Below are 14394 nucleotides of genomic sequence, written 5' to 3' on the forward strand. Positions count from 1 at the left end.
AGTATTCCTGCTATCAATGGCTTTTCTGCCTTTGCTCTGCCAATAGGTGGAAGTACCCATAACCTATCTGTGGGCCTTGTTTTTCATATTATGAAAACATTTTTAAAAGCTGTCATACTTGCAAAAATAACCTAAGTGTACAGCTAATAATTGTCGTTTTGCGTGGGTTTAACAAATGCTTAAGTGTTTTCTCTGCTTCTCTCTTTGACTGAGCTGATATTTTGATATATCTTCTCCATTTTCCAGCAGAAGTAATCTTCTGTTACTTCCCTTCTCCCAAAAAGAAAAGTTGCTTTAAAACCAACCCATCTCCTGTCCAAAACCCACACACACCACCTAAAGGAGTTTGTCTACATCTGTTTGCCTGTCTTCGTGGATGCAGACTTATCTTAACTATCTATAACAACAAAATATGTAGATAGATGCATCTTTTTGTGGTCTCACTTCTCTGAAGCAGGAGTTGGTTTGACTCCTAGTTAATTTTCTAAGACTGACAATTCTACCATCGGACTTCTGTGGTTGTTATTGTGGAAAGCTGTTGGGTGTAATAGTTGCCTTGCGTTTCAGTCAAAAGATGGGGAGGTGGCTGCTGTTAGATGCAGCTGATGAATCAACAGGAGCCACTAGCCAGAGCACATACACTATTTATGAAGTACCTTGAGAATCTGAAGTCAGACAGACCGGAGGACTTACATTAACGGACAGTACATAATAGAAGAATAGATTGTTGATTTTGCTTACAGTCTTGTACACTACAAGAGCACAAAAAGAAAACTCCTGCTGATAAAGTAAAATCTGGCGTTAATAAAGAATAGTGTCGTGGGTGACATCCGAGCTAGAAAGTCATGAGAAAAGATGGTCTTCCCTTATATTTCCACTTTCTTTAAAGAGAAATAGGACTCTTGTTTCTGCTTTTCTGGGTTTTTTTTGTTTGTTTGTTTTGTGGTTTTTTTTTTTAGGAATGTCAGTTCTTTAGACAGCTTGCTAGACTACATATTTTGAATATCAGAGGTACTTTTTTTTTTAAAAAAAAAAGGTATTGATTTATCTTGTACTATGGTGGTTGTAAGATGCTTCAGCCGAGTTACTCTACCAGTGTATTGTTCAGGTGTGTAAAATATGCAAGAAGTCTTACACAGAAAACTGCTATATAGATTTTTAACACTTATAAGATATTTTATTGCTCTTTGATCAGATTATATTTCTGAAGTATTTTAAAAATATTCCAGTTTAAGTACACAAATTAAGTTTCCATCTCAATCACAAACATACATTTTGCATTATTGGTTTTTCTTATGCTGCTCCCATAGAGAAAAGTTAGGATGAATGCTGGAGTATTTTTCTTCGTTGTCATATTTTTTTTATCTCAATTTTAGCTGAGATGACTATTCGGTTACTGGATTTTACTAATTGCAAAGTTTTATGTAGTCATGTATTTTCTTTGAATTAAGATAGTTATGTTGATTCATTGAGACTATATACTTGCATGAGAAAAAGAAGTGAGAACTGCTTACAGTATGTGGGAGATGCAAGGGAAGCTATTTTGCTTTTCCTTGGAAGGAGAAATCTGGAGTCTGGAGGTTAAAACTAGTCTCCTATGTCTGCATCCCAGCTGTGCCTGTTCTCTGGAATAAACAGAGCAAAATTGGGAAGAAAGGTAGTAATTTCTTGTTGCCTTAGACAGTTTTCTTTCCTGACTCCACCTCATTCCCTCAGGAGTGGAGAGGAAACAGCAGAGGAGTTCAGATGAGTAACTCACAAGGCTTCTAGAAGTATTGTAGCTCATATTCATGGTGATGCTGAACACCCATCTCTGTATGTGGGCAACACTTCAGTAAATATTCTAGGTAAATTATATAAAAATCTGCTTATACTGGGACATGCCTGTGCACTACAGCTGTAGCTAGTACAAGCAATCTTTGTCGTTGAAGAAATCCGTAGTTTAGGTCTTTGTCATGCAGAGCTGATACAGATTGTTAAAAAAATGGTTCATAAGCCTTACTTGGCTTTACATTTATTCATTTTTAATGGAACCTGACAGAACAATTTCCTTCCTTTCCTAGATCCTTAATTATACAAAATATTAAATGAAACCAGTTGTATTAATCTCAGCCTAGGAAAGATTTGGTAAGTACTGATTGGCAAGAGAGAAATCTTTATCTGTGCAGGTTTGTTGACATTGAATGTGCTTCAGTGAGGTCTTCAGTGTCATCAGCAGTGCTTCTACAGTCCTCTGCTCATCAATTCCTGGAGAAAAGGGTAGATCTATAGAAAAGGTTACTATTTTTAGCTGCTTCAGAGTTCATGTTTTTTCTTTCTGGTACAGATATGGCTGCTGTCATCCACATTTTAACCTGCAGGCTGCATTCTTGCAATGTGTTCTCTTTATATGCACCCATGAAAGACTCTTGGAACTTGATTTACTTAAAAACAAGTGTTGTTTGAAAATGGCAACGCTTTTTTTTTTATTTGCAAAAAACTACCATGTCAACACAAGAGCTTTTTTGCAAAAATGCTTATCCTCACTGCTGTCCACTTGAAAATTCTTTTTTATTCTCTCTCCATTGCACTCCTTAAAATTTTAAAGTTAAGTATGGAGATCATATTTTGCTAACAGTTAGATACTGCAGAGGCTATCGGATAGATCACTCCTTGAGCCCCAGTAGACATGGCATTCTTTTTTTCTTGGTTTTTTTTTTTTAGGTTAGGCCATTTTTGACTCTTCCCTATTATTTTATTTTAAAACTTTCTTATAGGAAATATGTGACATTTAATCTGGAAACTTTTGAGGGCTTTGGGGAAGATCGATGCTGATGACCTGTTATCTTCATTTATTTTAAGTTTTATTAAGATAAACTGAAAATTTTTTTTTGAGATGCAATATTCTTTCTTCATACCTTTGCAAAGATCTGTTATGATTCCTGAAGATTATCCCTTCTTCTCACTGAAAGTTTGTTAGTCTAGACAATCTGCTGAAAAACTGAAAACTTAGTTTGGTTTCTTTCAGTAGAAGTATGAACTTTAGCTCTTGGCTTTTGGAGTAGCTGTTAGGTAGCATTAGAAACTTGTGTTTTGCAAACCAGAGGATACCTTGGTTGATTTTTAAAGTTGAAAGAAGAGGTGATTAGAGATGGTGTTTCCATTGAGTTGAAGGCATTACTTTCAATTGCAGAGGGTAGGAGGTGGGGGACGATTGTTCTTTTAAGTAACCTCCACGTGCTAGTTCACTGTAAGCAAAAGTTAAATGTTTCTAGAACTGGGTTGTCCTTTGGTTATGGAAGTAATTGCACACAGACATTCTTAGCGTGACTAGGTTTTTTGGTCTGCTTGCTTAGGAGATTTAGATGGCTATCAAGATCAATACAGTATTGACTTGGTTATGTTGGTTCTCATTCTAATGCAAACTGTGACATATTGGCTTTTAACGCTTTGACTGTAGTAGTGTCACCATTCAAAAATATATAATGTTATGCAAGATATGTTAACTTGCTTTTGGAAATAGTTTATATTAATTTTATTTTAATTATAGGTAAGATTTCTAGAATAATTATCAGAGTAGATTAAAATATTCTTAACTCTTCTAAATTTTTGCAATTAATTGAGTGTGAAGACCTATACTTTTATACGGTAACTGTTGAATTATGTAATTCCAAAGAAAACTTAAGAAACTCTTAGTATTTGCTCATTATATAAACTTATTGGCCTTGAAAAGTATTCACTTACACTGAATGTATGGGCTTAGCTAAAATACCATTGTCTAACGAGTGTGTGTGTGTAGTATGAAAACCAAGTATGCACTTTGTCAGTGTACTTTGCTTGTAGACCTAAAATCAGGATTTAAAAATTTTTTTTTCAAATGAACATTTATGTATGCAAGTGAACTACAGTGTCTGTTCTTTAGCACATTTTTTACAAATAAAAAGCAAAATATCTTCTAGGTTGTGGTTGCTGTGTTCATTAGGAGACAGTAGGGTGTTGCAGTAGATGAGCCTTGAGAATGTCCATGGTTTTATTTAAACTTTTTTCTGTGGCCAGGAGGAGTACGAGTTGTCATATGTATTCGTGTGAATCTGTGTTGTTTCTTTTTAGTAAACGGTTGAAATCCTAGAACAAAGCAGTGTAGTGTACAAATCATTGCTTTTTCATAATTAAGACCAAAAGTATGAAATTCCAAAACAACTGGACTCAATATAATGAACGGAATATATTTATAAAGATGTTTGTTAGTCACATGCTGTAAATGAGAACTTTTGGGAAATTTGAATCGTATCTGAAATTTCACGGTGAATCAGAAACTGGTGCTGTGTTCTGCCAAGCCAGCAGTCCTGAGCTCGAGGAGCCCTGGGCTAAGGTACTCTTTCAACCTTACAGAAACCTTCACCTGCATGAAGTGTCAGTAGGTGTGTGTTAAGCGATTTATTATGTTGCAGTGAAGCTACCATAGACTTTATTTCAAAAGAGCGATAATGTGAGCTTTTCCTGCCTGTGGCCCCCAAAGGTGGAATTCGTATGTCTGTTAATATCCAAACCATTTAATATACCACTTAAACCTATCTTTCTCTCTGCCTGGTTTCATATGTGATACCTGAGTGCAAATGCTTTGTCAAAGAGCTAGAAACTTGTACACCATTGACAAATTCTGATCTTACCAGCCACTGAAGGACATTAGAAGTGCCTCCATGCTGCACAGCAGGAACAAAAACCCTCCCTCTGTTCCTGTAACACTGACGCTTATCCAGCAACTTTGACAGAAGCCATTTACATAATTCACCCGCAAACTGGCATCGTTCAGGCAAATTCAAGCTGAAATATTTTTTCAGGAAGTTGTAGGGGTTTATATTATATTTTTATTATTAAGTTATATCTTTATAATACTAATATTATTATATTTAAATTATACTTGATGAAATTTTTTTTCAAGCTGAGGGTATGTTTGTACTAGTTGCAAAAAAAACGTGGGTTTGGTCATCAATAGCTGGCTTTTAATAGTCAACCGATTATTTTGAGAGATATTTTACTTTCATTTAATTTTCAGAGTATTTATGTGGGGAATTTCTTGTCTTCAACGAGTTAAGCGAGGACCATTTTGCTGCTCTGACCAGTGCCATATGAAAGCAGTTAAAATGCTGGAATTGTTTACTGCCTAAATTGTTGTTAGTCAGCAGAGCCAGTACACCGGATTTCTTTGCGGCTTTTAGTGGAAAATATTAAACAGTCGCTCTTTCTTCAGTTATAGGATTTTTACGTTTTCAGCTGCGTTAGTCACAGAACTGCCACAGACGTAACTGCAGAGACTGCTCCCCACCCCCCAAAAAAGAAAAAAAAAATAAAAAGGCGGGTTTGGGTTTTTTTTTTTGGTGCCAGAGGAAGTTGCAGTGGGAGCAGTGGCGGGGCTCTCTGGTAAGTGTGACATGTGAGCATTACCAGGCGTTTCATCCTGCCAGGCTGCAGTCGCTGCTGCTCAGTGGGAATGCTGCCGTGGCGGGGGTTTGTGCTCCGCTCCTACGGGCTTTTAGTGACCGGCTCGGACAGCCAGGCTTTCTGTAAGCTTTGCTAGGCTGTCTGCTGATTGTATAATTTATTTTGTCACGGAAGAAAACTGATAAGCAGAAGCTCTAACTGAAGAGGAGAATGAGGTTGGCACAGTGACAGATGTTCAGATAAAGAAGTTGGCTCGGAGAAGATGTATGGAGTCTGATTTCCCCCCCCCCCCCCCCCCCCCAATCTGAATGAAGACTATCATGGGAACTGTATTCACATGGTGATCAAAAGAAACACTTAAATGATGAACTGCTTTTGCAGAAGAAGGCTAAGACAGTAATTAGAGCTTTTGTGTGCGGTAGCTAGCTTGTTTTGCTGAAGCATTCTTCCTCAACAGTATTTCTGCCTAACGCGTTCTCTGATGGAGAAGCCACAGCTACTGCCCGGTGAAGGGAAAACGAACGCTCCGCATTGCTCGTGTTGCTGATGGAGTAACGCCGCCTGCCTTGCTGTCGTTTGGGGAGGCTGGATTCAACCGGCGATATTATCCAAGGAGTTCATTGTCCCCATGGTCTGACTCATCGCATGTAAACGTACTGCAGCCGTGCTGTACGTTGCAGATATTTTTCTTGCACGGGAAAGAACTATTTTCCTCTAAGCAAGTCCTGAATAACTGCTGGAAACGAGATGCGTTTTTCTGTCTGGACTGGTTTTGACGCTGAGAAAGGGAGCTGTAGCATGACAGGATGATCAGACGGTTTATTTTCAGTCACCAGAAAGCCTGCGAAGGTTGATTTTAAAACTGACCTTGCAGGGGTGGGTTTAGCTGCGGCTGTCTCTCTGGGTGCAATTGTTCCTTGTTCCGTCCTCGATAGGACGGTGTTGTGTCTTCTGCAACAATGATTTCACTGTGGGGGTAGAAGGACACCGTGGAAGTTGTGACATTAACAAAGACAAATTTGCTCATGAAAGGACAGCTGTGTGTGACAGTGAGTGCTGTTCGGATGGAATTGGATCTTGGGATATTTTTATCAGCTGTTCCACAGTTTCATTATTGTGGTTTCGATGCTTAGGGAAATTTTTTTTTAAAAAGAACAACTTTTTTTCAGCATTGTCTTGAACATCTCAGGGTGTTTAAAACTGAAAAATGAAGTGTAAGGGGGGATTGGAAGGTTCTTTCTCAAATGCTCATACACCAGCAGTAGCACTCACGAGTTTGTGAGGGTGTGTGAAACAGGTGAAAGTGTTTCCTCTATGGTCCCCCTTGGGATACCTGCGGTTTGGTTCCAAAAACACCGTTGCTGGCATTTTTTTGTTTGCTTTTTCTTCCTCAAACGGATCGAATGAGTCGAGTCTGTATTGTTGTTTTGGAGGAGGTGGAAGATGATTCTCCCACATTTATTTGCAAATTACCTCAGGAAAATGCATCTTTACGTCCATCGCCCTCTGGAAATGTGCTGGTAAGGCATGTTGTTTGTTGGCATATTTCCTGCTTAATAATACTGTCGCAAATACCAATAGTAGTTTTCCTAAGATTAACATGAATATGCATGATGTTGGAACAAGACAAGGTAGTAAAAACTGCCTATACTAAAGAGGGAAAAAGCTGAAATTTAGGTGTAGAATTAGTACTTGTAAGGACTCATTCTATTTCGTGTAACTTTATTTATGATGCAGCAATAACAGATCTCAACTCTTGTATAACAGCAGAGGATTTTTAGAGGGCTTGGTATTTGAAGTAAATGGTTTTTCCCCGCTCCGCTCCTTATTCCTCAATGGTACGTTTATGCAGTACCACTTTAGAAACTGATGTAATCATTGTATTGCAATAATATGCTGTGTTTATTTTGAGAACTGATGGAGTATACAGTGTACATCAAGCCAAGAGTAATTCTGAGATAAAATAATAGCGTAAGTCATAATCTTGTGTAACTGTTAGATTCAAGATCCACACTGGGGACTGTGCTTTTATTGCTTTAAATTATTGTATTTTGTCAAGTGACTGACTTAAATCTTGCTAGCATACCTCAGCAGCTTTTCTTACTTACTAAGAAATCCTGCTATATTTAGTAATAGATGTGTGTAAGTGTGAATTTGTTACCATACTGGTCTGATGCACTTTGCTTTCCCAGTCAGCTAAACAGGTGAAAAACTTCTAGGAACTTCAGTCACTTGCTAATGTAAAAGGGGTTGGTTTGCTTATATTGTATAGAATTTGCAGCACGTAACAACAACCCTGATTTTATTATGAGGAGTTCTTTTCAGCTGTTACAAGCTAGTCTTCTGGGCCCCCTTTTTTTTTTTTTTAATATATATTTCCTTGACTTAGAGTATGTTCATGTGTTTGAGGTTCTTAAAACTTGGAATTTCTTCAATTTTAAATACTGCTGCTGGCTTCTTTATTTTACTGCCTGGGATGTTTTATTTTGCCATCATCTTGTGTTTGTGTTACGTATCAAAAAACCATATGTGTATCACTGAAAACTAAAATGGAGTTCTATTCTAAGATGTGTTTTTTCTTCATTTCAGCCACCATTGGTTCAAGCTATATTTAATGGAGATCCTGATGAAGTTCGAGCACTGATATTTAAGAAAGAAGATGTTAATTTTCAGGTAAAAACGAACATCATTAGCTTTGAATACATTTTAATTTTGGTTTGATATATCTTTCTGCTGTACTAATCACTTTAAAACTTCGCTAATTCGTGAGCTGTACATTTTACTGCTTTTATGTAATAGGCAAAGTAAAGCCTATACATACACTTGATACTGGGAAGGAGGGGTGTAGCTTGTAGACTTGTGTTGATAGTAAAGACCTAATTCTATATTCCTTTCAAATGTTAGTTCTGCAGTGCTTGGATAACTGAAAAGTTTGATTGTACAGTTGCATCAGACTTTTTAGAAAGTTAGACTGGTTAAGTGTGATGCTATGTAGACTTTGATTCTTTGTAAATTAAATACAGCATGTAGTATACATTAGACAATTACAAGAAAATAGCCTGGGGTTTCAGTAGGTAGGTTTAGTAGTGGATTTTAAAAAGGGAAGCCTAATGATTATATTAATAACTAAAAATAAGAAATTGTGTTTGTATGTCCTATTTGCGGTGTTGCAAACCTGGACACTGCGGTCTTAAAAATTGTACTGCAACGAGATTGAGTTTGTTCCATTAGGTGAAATTCAAGATTTGAACAGCATGCAGTTACTGTATTTGCTTTCTATTAAATTCTTATATACATGTTTGACACTATGCAAGATAATACAGCATAAACTCTTTACATTTATTAGAAGTTGTTTTGATTATTAAAGCAGACTGACATAAACGATTTAGGGCTTAACACTATGGGAATGTACGTAGCTGTTTCTCCTCCAAATGCATCAGAACAAGTGTGATGCTAAAAAGCAAAGGCTAACATCTAGATGCTACGTAGTGCCCAGTGTAAGACCATGATAATTGTTTACATGTTCTTCTTGAAAGCTGTAAACCATAAGCAATTATTTAGTTTGGTACGTGTATTTTGACGTGTAAAAGCATTCTGCAGAATTTATATGTGATCAATGCCAGCTAAAGTGTAAGGGAGTCCTCCCATTGTCTTGAAGAGCTTGAGTAGGACCCTGTGTGAGTAAACTTGCTGTCAAATCTAAAGTTTTGTTTGATAAGGTTGGACTTTTTTCCTCTCCTTTTTCAGTAGTTTTGCATGTTCTTAAGCAAGATTATATGATGGATTATGTAAAATCAAAAGACTTAATCTTCTGTTTAGTTATGAGAGCATTAGCTGTGTATCCTTCCAGTCTCTTCACATGTACGCTCTGGTCACATTGCCACTTTTATTTTTAAAAGCTGATTAGTCTGTATTGTTTCATTTATATTCCTCCATGTGCAAGTCAGGTTTAGCATTCACAGCTATAGTGCCTGTAAACAAAGTTAGGTTAGTATCTTTCTGCTTTTTTGATTATCTATTACAAAACCCTCTGCTGGATTTCAATATGTATGGCAGTGGTTTGGTTTTGGTTTTTTTCTATCTCAACTTTTGCCAAACAGTTGCCCATAAATATGAAGTCAGCAGATGTGCTTAAATAGGAAAACATGTAATTGTTTGATATCTTCGAAGAGGGTTACTTTAGACTGCCAGGTTGTTACAGGGAAGAAAAATATTGTAGGTAGAATATTAAAAATCTGGGATTTTTTGCATTTTACATCTTCATTTTTTTTTATTCCTTTCTGTGGATGCATCTCCCTTTAACAGAACGTGCGTGCATCTTAGGCTAGTACCACCCAAGGTGTATTTAGAATCCATCCAGAACAAATACACTATTTTTTCACAGCCACCTTCTTCAGCATAGGCAGATGCTTATCACATGTGACCACTCCTTCCTACCATGGCAGTCCTAGTCCTGCTACAGTGTTCAATGTTACATTCGCATATATCCCTTAGAACGCTGTTTGTTGGGACTAAACAAGCATATACATTGTCCCATTGTTTGGTAGAAATGAAGTAAACTGCCTAGTGGGTTTTTCTTTGTGTCTGTCTGTGTGTTTTGTTCTTTTCCTTGGGTTTTTCGTTTGCTGTAGGTACATGGGTGGAGATAATACATGCCTATGTAGTCTAGATCCAAAGTTGTCCACTTAGTTATGTGTTATAAATTGGTGTGGAGAGAAGGAGGGAAAAAGTAAAGACAGTGAAGTGGTTATGTATGTTTCCTAATAAAGAGAAGGATCGTGATAAACTGTCTTGACCGTTGTGGATTGTATTAGACCAGTGTATATGCTAGATTTTTTTCCACTTCGCTATCCAAGTGCTTCGGTACAGTTGTTTGAATTCCAGAGGCATTCCCTCTAGTGCCTCTGCAGAGTCTTTTCCCCCTCTCAAGAGCAACTAATTATTTTGCAGTTTGTATTCTAATAGTTGAGATTCCTTCCTTCCTCCCTTCCCCTGAGCATGGGTTGAACACTGTAACTGGAGACATAGCAGGGTTCTGCAAATCAATTTTGCCCAGGAGGGAACTGAAGATAGAGCTGTTGTAGGTCTTTGTTGTGATAGTGACATTAATCTAGGAAAATTGTTAGTGTCTTGATGAAATGTGAGTGGGTTTTTTTCCTTCTGTTACCATCCAGCTTCATTTACCTTTTTACTTTCAGGATGTGTTATCTTTAACATTAATCGTAATTGGCTTAATACTCTTTTAAAGCGAAGTGAGTTGAGTCTGTGTATTTGGCTTCCCAAAGCTAGGCTGTGGTAACTGTTTGATATTATGGTAATATCTAAAGATTGTACCCAGGTTGGGCTGTATTAGAGCATTTTTCCTAAAACAGGTGATGTCTTCTATCATAGTGTTATATTTAGAAAGATTCTGAGATGAGTGGCCTTTCATAACATGAGTTGCTGTGTGTGCCTGCAAGATGATGTACTGATAGCAAACGGGCTTTTTCAGGAAGAAGGTTGTTCTCTGTTCATGCCACACCAGCCTTCTTGAGTCACAGACTCAGTCTAGATTTAGAAAGTATGTATTGTATTCCACTCTGCAGTTGTAATCTGTGAGGAAAGAGCAAATTGAGTGTGTCCCTAGCTGCTTAAACTGTGGTCCAAAAAGGCTTAACTTCTCTGCAAGTTTGAATTGTGCAGCTTTTTTATAGACAAAACTATTTTATAGGAACTTTGATCAAAGGTACTGTTTGGAAGGTGAACTCTCTTGAGGCTCCAATTAATGGAAAAAAAAAAAAAAAAGGAGTGGAGGGGCTTGCTTCTCCCTCCCCTTCCCCAAGAAAGCTTGGGAAAGTGTAGCTGCGTGTTTCATGTATCAGGCTTAAATCACACACATCACATATGTCAGGCCTGATACAATTTCTGTTATACGCATGGCTATTGCTATGCTCTCTGTGTGTGTATATGTTTAGATATATGTTAAAAAAATTATCATTATTTTTTGGTACCATCCTGAGCTTTTGAGACTTGGAAGTAAGGAAAATCTTGTGTGATAACTGACACATTTAATATCTTTTGATTAGTTAATGGGGATCTTCAACATTTCCTGCTCTTGCTGATTAAATTAGTATGGCTGGTTTGAATTTTATGTACTTTTCATCAGTTAGATTTAGCTAACTAAATGATTTCAGCATTGTCTTTTATAAATCAGGATTTGTTTATTTGTTTTTTCAGATTTGGAGGCCTATTATTGTTGCAAACTGTGCCATTTCTGTTTGTAACCAAAACTTTCATGTTGTGTTCAGTTTAAAAAATCATGAAAATGGACTATTTCATCTCAGCTGTTTGTTAAGAATATGATTCTGTGGCAGGAATACCAGCTTACTGTCAAAAGTGATTTAAAGGTTGCAGATCTGACTATTGAAATGATTGTTCAAAAACAGAACAATTTTTCCTCCTCCTAGACCTATTAGGGTAATATTTCTTGCCATGAAAAGCGATACTTCAGGTAACCCAATATGCAGTTTTTATAACCCGATTGCACTTGATCTTAGCTGAAGGGTTAAACATCCAATCCTCTCTGGAACTGGTGGCAGCCTGCCCCTTGCTCTTCTCACGCTGAAGCAAAACAAGTGCTCTTTTTGGAGGAATCCCAAAACCACACAGATCTCTCCCAATGTTCAGAAGTGCTCACTGATATTATTTAAAATAGCAGTATTGACATATGTGATAAGTGACTTTTAAACACGAAACACCTGTATTTTACTGCTTTGTGCTTTGTGAGATTAAAATACATTTCATAGTTTAAATCTATTTTAAAGCTGTTTTCTCTGTGAGTTACATGATCACCGAATCGATGGTTAGGGTTGGAAGGGAGCTGGAGATCATATAGTCCAACACCCTGCCAAAGCAGGTTCCCCTAGAGCACATTGCACAGGGGAGTTGGTGGGGGGTTTTTTCCAACACAAAACGTAAGATGGGAAAATGAAATTACACATACTGTACCGAGGACTGCAGCAATCAAGGTTATGTGTATGCTTTCTGTTCTGGACTACTGGCCATCTAGCACAGCTCTTAATCTAATGGCTCTTTTCTATAGTAGTTGAACAAAAAAATAACATAAAAGTTCACCTGTGCTACTATTTTGGGAAGTAAGGAAAACAAAATCATAGAGCCAAACGATCTTGTCTGCCATCCCTAACCCCCACCTGTATTAGATAGCAATGAAGTGTTGCTCATAAATCCCAAACTTTGCTCCTGGGGGACTGGCAAGGGATATGATCCAGTGGCACCAAAGTGCTAGGTGCAAATAGGAGGGCTAAGTGTATGTATCTGGCTTTGTTATTTTGAGCAGTAGGGTTGCTGCGTGGATGACTGTTGCAGTAAGGATGTGGGCTCCCTTCCCAGTCCTGCCCAATGTGGGTTTGCATAACTTCTTATTTGTGTTATTTGCGTACTAGGAGAATGTTACTGGATGTTATTCTAGGGCAAGATATGATGTCTTATTTGATTACCTTTTAAATCTTTCAATTTATTTAACTCTGCAGGTCATTGCACAGACTGAAAGAGGAGGAAAATTGATTTGTTAGTCTAGTGGTAAGTCTAGGACTTCTCATATAACATTGGGTCTGGGTACCAGGAGAATTAGATTATCGAGGGTCTCAAATATCCTCACAATTTAGGAATTAATAATGAAAACTAAAGCACAGTTGAAAAACTAAGAAAGATTCTTTGTGATGCTGGTATTGGTTAGGAAGGTCCTAAAAGAGGTTAAATAGAAAAAATAGGTAATGAATGTATGGTCTCCTGGCTTTCATCTTTATATTTAACATTGTGAGTTGAACTGTGGGGTAACTGTTTTTTTTCTGAAGTCTTGAGAGTGTAGTGTAGAACAGGAAAGCCTGAATTACTTAGCTGAAATATGGAACATTCTACAAAACTTACTAGAGTTCAATGTTCTGACCATACAAATAAATTCGGTACCTATTTCATACATTTAAAGAATTTTTATATATGTCGTTATGTGGCCTTGCTTAAAAACAAATAAACCAAAGCCATAATGTGTAATGAAGTAAAAATAATCTTTAGGATTTTTTTTACTTTTATGTTCATTGTCTTTCTGTAGCCAATTATTTTACCAATGACTAATGTGGATTTTTTTTGTTTGTTTGTTTTTGACAAAAAGTGTGCATGCATACAGCTACAAAAGTAAATTCACTTTAGTCTGACATATCTATGCCTCTAAAAACCTTTTTCTGCATTAATTGCTGTGCATAAATTGTTTGAGTTATGCCTTTAGTTATCAGTGCTTTTTGTAACTTAAAAGAGTCACATTAGTGTAAGAATTTGCTGGTTGCGTCAACTGGAAGAAGTGGCTCAGCAGGTTAATACATAATGCTTTTCAAATAGTGGTGATTCATCTGCAATATCATGTTTCTGTGTTTTTGAGGGGGGATTCAGGGAGGCTGTTTTTAACAGGGAGTGGAAATAGTTTTGAAAAGAGCAGGGAAAACTGACAGTTTTGCACAAAGATTTACATGGGCCAGATAAAAGTGGTGGGAATGCAGGTGTGTCATACTCCTTTCCACTTCAGGAATACTGTGACTATTGATCAAAAAAGTGTTGTGACGTTTCATAATGGTTTGTCACTTGCTCCACCTGGAGCCTGCTTCCAGGGAAATCATTTTCCAGGCCAATTCATCTGTAACACCTCTTGTTAGTAGATAAAGCTTCTGGCAATCAGAGCAAAGCTTTTGTATCTGAAGTGGTGAGAATAAGTAGTAGTTAAAAGCTATCATAATGTAGCAAAGGCTATGCAGGAATTGTGCACAGTTTTTAAGCTGTGTTTCTGAAGAGGTGGGAGACTATGGGTTTGCTAACTGCGTGTCTCAGGCATGCATCGGACCCAGCACTGGTAGCTGTTTTGTCAGGTTCCTGCAGGCAAAATAGGCTATTTGCATGAAGGACTTCTTTGTTGACAGCTGGAGCTGG

The 14394-nt window shown here is 37.4% G+C and overlaps 1 protein-coding gene across 3 annotated transcripts in view; it reads left to right on the forward strand.

Annotated features, from left to right (window-relative positions):
- The window catches only part of ANKRD28 (ankyrin repeat domain 28), a 137593-nt gene that overhangs the window by 41758 nt on the left and 81441 nt on the right, over positions 1-14394 (forward strand). Inside the window, exons 1-2 of one of the 3 annotated variants that reach the window (XM_068404497.1) lie at positions 6825-6950; positions 8011-8094. In XM_068404497.1, coding sequence (XP_068260598.1) covers positions 6825-6950; positions 8011-8094 — 210 coding nt within the window. Of the gene's footprint in view, positions 1-6824; positions 6951-8010; positions 8095-12987; positions 13000-14394 lie in introns of those variants that run through there. The other 2 variants (XM_068404498.1, XM_068404499.1) reach the window with 2 other exon arrangements.

Source organism: Nyctibius grandis, chromosome 7 (genome assembly GCF_013368605.1).
Source record: "Nyctibius grandis isolate bNycGra1 chromosome 7, bNycGra1.pri, whole genome shotgun sequence".
NCBI classification, from domain to species: Eukaryota; Metazoa; Chordata; class Aves; order Nyctibiiformes; family Nyctibiidae; genus Nyctibius; species Nyctibius grandis.